Source organism: Lupinus angustifolius, chromosome LG01 (assembly GCF_001865875.1).
Source record: "Lupinus angustifolius cultivar Tanjil chromosome LG01, LupAngTanjil_v1.0, whole genome shotgun sequence".
Lineage (NCBI taxonomy): Eukaryota > Viridiplantae > Streptophyta > Magnoliopsida > Fabales > Fabaceae > Lupinus > Lupinus angustifolius.
The window spans coordinates 13,411,727-13,417,107 of NC_032009.1; the positions used below are offsets into that span (position 1 = coordinate 13,411,727).

General features: G+C 31.8%; 1 protein-coding gene across 1 annotated transcript; it reads right to left on the reverse strand.

The window, feature by feature from the left end:
• On the reverse strand, window positions 896-1,219 carry LOC109352510 (VQ motif-containing protein 10-like). The gene has a single exon (XM_019594563.1). It carries the CDS (start codon window positions 1,217-1,219, stop codon window positions 896-898), a length of 324 nt encoding a protein of 107 aa, XP_019450108.1.

Here is a 5,381-nt window from a genome sequence, read left to right on the forward strand (position 1 = left end):
TGACACCAATCAAATAGCTTCTAAATTTTTCCAATGCAAATATTATAGCATGCAATTCTTTCTCAATAGTAGCATAATTAATTTCTGCTTTGTTTAAAACATTGTTAGCATAGCTTATCACATGGAACACCTTTTCATTCCTTTGCCCCATAACTGCAGTGACTGAATAGTCACTAGCATCACTCATTAATTCAAAAGGTAAGTTGCAGTCAGTGCAACAATAATAAGAGCAGAAACCGAACAATTTTTCAAATGCAAATAAAGAGTAATTATCAAATAGAAAAATTGAATCTTTATTGCTTAGGGGTTTTGCTATCTTTGAGAAATCTTTGATGAAGTAATGATAGAATCTAGTATTTCCTATAAAACTTTGTATCCCCTTTACATTGGTTGGAGCAAGGAGCTTTGCAACAAATACTTTTGTGAGTTGTATAATTGCGATAGAAATCAACATGAGGATTGGCTTACCAATTTTCTCCATGAACAGTATAATTATTCTACTATATCAGTATAAGGTTCAATTCACCAATTTTCTGGTTGAACTGGCCAGTATAACCAAATTTTCACCGCATTAATTTAATATCGTATAACTTTCAAAATAGTTATGTGGACAATCAAATATTTTTCTGAATGGATGGTGTACATAATTGGACCTTGACAAGAAATTAAAATAATTTGTTATTGTTATTGTATTTCTATATTCTCATTTAATGTGTACGTTTTATATCAGCAAAGCGATATGAAATATAAAATTCATTAAAAGGACAAGTGATACGGTAAATAAATAAATAAAGAGAAATTTTTTACATTTAACAAATCTATTTCTTAAAAAAAACAAAAGAGGACAATGTTACAAAGCAAATGCAAATTAAGAAAAAAAATAATTTAGCTCCACCTACAACCAGAGCAGCTGCTCCAAAGAAGGCAAATCAGACAACAACCCATCAAAGTCTTTGAAGGAATGCATGTTCTTCAATAGTACCATGGAAGATGTAACACTATTGTTTTTACCATCAAAGGTAGCACCTTCCTTTCTCTTAGAACTAACACTTTCATGTTCATGAGTTCCTTCTTTTTTAGCCACAAATCCACCATTTTCAACCCATACCGTGGAGGAGTTCTTCCCAGTGAGGCTCTGGACCACGTCTTTGAAGTTTATAGCGTCAGTCTCTATGTATCGGGTTTCAATTTGCACTATCTTTGGGGCTTTACTTGTCATGATATGATTTAATAGGTTATCTTATGCTTCTCCAGGTTGTGACTGTGTAATTTTCAGTGTGTGTGTGAGTTAGTGCAGAAATGCATATGGATGTGGGTGTTTTGTATGTGATTGGCAGTCATCAGAGACTTGTGCTGGACTTGTATGAGAACCCTATAATCCAGTGAGGCGTTGAGTCTGACTCCTCTACTCGAGAGGGCAGTGCATACTTAAGATTATGCAAAAAATAATATTTCAATGGTTCAGATTTTTGTTTTTTTCTAAATTAAATATTTTATAAAAAGTAACTCCTCTCTCGTTCTCAATACTCGAGAATCGAAGAATCCATTTCATTAAACCAATAGTCTGGAGGCTAATATTAGAATGTGAAACTATAATGAATTTCAAGATTTGTAATTTTTTATTTTTAAAATAATTTTTTGAAGGGCACCTGTTACAATCATATCCACTGTTTAGAACTTATATAGTCAATGGAGGAAAAGGTGTTACTGGGGTCCAATTCAAAAGCATACAACTTTGAACATGGTTATATGAAATAATTTATCTATATGTATATTTTTAAAAGGAAAACTTTTTATTTTTATAATGCATCTAAAATAATAATGGTTAATATTTTTATTACCCTAGTAATTATTCACATCGCCTTTGTATGGATAAATTTTATAGAAAAATATGTTATTTTGAAAAACTTAGAAACAAAAAGATGTTTATGTCGAATGCTTAAATTCCTAATGCCTACTTGATTATTTTGTTTGGATTCTAGCACAGCATTCCCAGGATGTTAAAATTTGACTTTCCGCGAGAATCAATCATTTTCTATCCAGAGAAAATAGTACTAAAATATAGTTCTAATTTATTATTATATATACGTGAGGTTTTATCATATCTACCTAATGTATTTAAAGGTTAAAAATACTTAGTTATATGGAAAATTTGTTTCTTTAATGCATGTTTCTAGTTTTCTTGTATAAACTTACGTAGTTTTTTTTATACAATTTGATGATTTTTTTTTATACAAAAACAAACTTACGTAGTTGATATCTTTAATATACATCCTAGAACATTATATATAAATAAATGTACTGAATTATATATCTGTTTGAATCTTCCATATTGAAGTTTTCTTTTTATTAATCATTTAGTTATTACAATTTAGCTTAATTAAAATTTATTACTAATTAAAAGAATTAGTTTTTAAGTGTGATTTGGAAGTTCTTAATATCAAATAAAATTTTATTAATTAATGTATCTCTGTTTTTAAAAACATTTTTAACACCATTCTTTTCGAAATATATTCTACTTCTAATAGCTTTTATTTAGGTATATATAATATCAGAATAATGTATCTCATCATATCAGGATATAACTTATCTCTTCTAGCCAGTAAAAATGTAACATATCTAACAAAAAGAGGAGGAAATAACTTATCTCTTTATACCAGGAGATATCCATTTCCATATAATATTTTGTTATTTTCTAACCGGGAATGAAGTATCTCCTGGTATAAGGAGATAAGTTAACTCCTCCTGTCAGTGAAATCATGACATGTGTCATCTTTCATCATTTTCTATAAAAATATTTTTTAAAATAAACAAAATAGCACACATGTCACATTTTACTGGCTAGAGGGGATAAATTATCTCCTGATACGAGGAGATAAATTATCTCCTGATACGAGGAGATACATTATTTTCTAATATATATGATACATTGAAAAAAGAGGATAATGTATCTCCTCGTGTGAGGAGATAACTTCTCTCCTTACACTAGTTGGGTAATAACACATAGCTATTTTTACTTATTTTTAAAATAAAATAAAAAATAAAATGTAAAATATTACAAGTGTCAATTAATAAGTGGATGTGGGGAGATAATTTCTGTCCTCACACGGAGATACATTATCCTTTTGAAAAAATAATATGATAATGAACTAAATTACATCTAACAATGCCTCTTATTTCAAAACCTTCCTTCCTTCTTTTATGGTCTGAGTTGAGGACTCTTAGAAAACTTTAGTTGTAAGTTTTTTGATAGGTGAAATAACTTGTATTAAAGTAGTATAAGAGGTGCTAACCTAAAACAAGAGAGTCAACTAAGGTTTATTTTACAAACATCTTTAATATACTATTTAGGATCTTTACACCAAGAAGGGAAAGAAAAAGCTCTTTGGCCTAGTTTAGCATAATAACAAGGCCAAGATCTCAGTTGAATCAAATCTATGATCAAATTGTAGTTGAAACTCTTTCCTTCAAAAATTGCTTCATTATGCATAAGCTATATACATCAAATCACCGAGAACCATAACATTCTCCAAAGACTTTTTTGTTAAGAGTTGTTGCAGCACGAATCTTGAAGTTTTAAGGAATCAACACTGCTCATTTGAACTTGAAGAGGAATTATGAGCCAAACAAAGAAGCCATGCCACACTTCCAGAGCAAAATGACATGAGAAAAAAGATGTTCCAGAGGATCACAATAGTTTAAATAGAAAGCAACTTAAATCATGCTTACCTAAGTTAACATTCCTCTTAACCAAGACATCCTTGGTTGCTAGTCTACCTCTAAGGACTTTCCAAATAAAACAACAAACTTTTGAATGGGCACAAGAGATCCAAAATCTCTTGAGTTGTCCTACCATCTCCAACTTCCTTCCAAATACAATCTTGAAAAAGAATCCCTTCATGGTCTTGCACTGAAGCACCTTTCCGTAAGTCCCTCCACAAGATTGAAGAAGAGATTGTAGCACTACTAACCACTACATCCGAACCATACTTGGAATTAAGCACCGAAACCTAGAAAGATCCAATTTCCATTAACCTCCTCCACTTCCATTTATTCATCAGTGAGTCATTGAACATATATAATTTTTTACCCAAACCACCCACATTTTCGGTTTGCATACATCCTCCAAGACACCCACACAATACTTCTTCCACATCTTTTGTTTCCTCACAGAAACATTCTTTGAAGGCTTTCTATTTTCTTAATCACCTTTTTGGGAGCCTCGTACCAAAGATAACATATAAATTGGAATGCTCGTAATAATTGAATTTAAAAACACCAATCTCCCACCAAATGGAATGTGTCTGCACTTCCACCCTGCTAATATTTTCCAAAGTGAATCAATCACACCGTTTTGAGTAGCATACTTCTCGAGTTTGCTGCAAACAAAATCCCCAAGTAAGTGAATGGAATAGTTCCTATCTTGCAGAAAAAGAAGCTTGTTGGTGCTAATAGGAAGTTGTTTGGGACTAAAATTCTCATAAAATAGGACTTACGGAAATTAACCTTCAAACATGAAGCTAGTTCAAAACAATTGAGAATTTTTGACAGTCCACAAGTTGGGAGATGACATTTTACACACAATTACAGTGTCATCCGCAAACTGCAGATTTGACACTTCAACTAGATCACAACCAATTTTGAACCCCTTGAACAACCCTTTATGAATAGCATTCTGAACCAAGCATACAAAGCTTTCTGCCACCATTAAGAATAAGTATGAAGCCATAGGAACCCCATGATGGATGCCTCTAGACACTGAAAATTGAGTTCTTGGGCTCCTATTGATTAGGATTGACATCGATGTAGAGGATAAGCAAGTAGAAATCATTTTTCTCCAAATTTCTGAGAAACCCAATCTTCTAAGCATATAGTTAATAAATTCCCATCCAACAGAGTTGTACCTCTTTTCAAAATACACTTTGAAAATAAGAGAAACAACTTTCGATTTCCTAGCCGAGTGAATCACCTCACTTAACAATGTTGGGCCATCTAGAATATTTTTGTCACTTAGAAAAGCAGACTGGGTCATTGATATCAAAACATGCAACACAAATTTGAGCCTCCCAACCAAGACATTTGCAAGAATTTTGTAGAGAAAGCCTACTAAGGAAATTGGACGGAAGTCGTTAAGTATCGAAAACTAAATGAGGTGTACACCCATCAGATAAAATACAATATAGAACTTTTGCAAAATTTTAATATGGATGATTCTAAACGGGTGAACAACCAATGCATATTACATCTATTATGAACAAAGATGACAAAGATAAAGTGGTAGAGCAGAAAGTATATAAAAGTGTGATAAGATCTCTCTTATATTTGACCATGCCCAGACCTAATATCATGTTCAACATTTTTTTTGTGCTCGATTTCAAGCT

Bases quoted from the DNA above. Each gene is read 5' to 3' on its own strand.
- LOC109352510 (XM_019594563.1), bottom strand. From the start codon at position 1,219: ATGACAAGTAAAGCCCCAAAGATAGTGCAAATTGAAACCCGATACATA.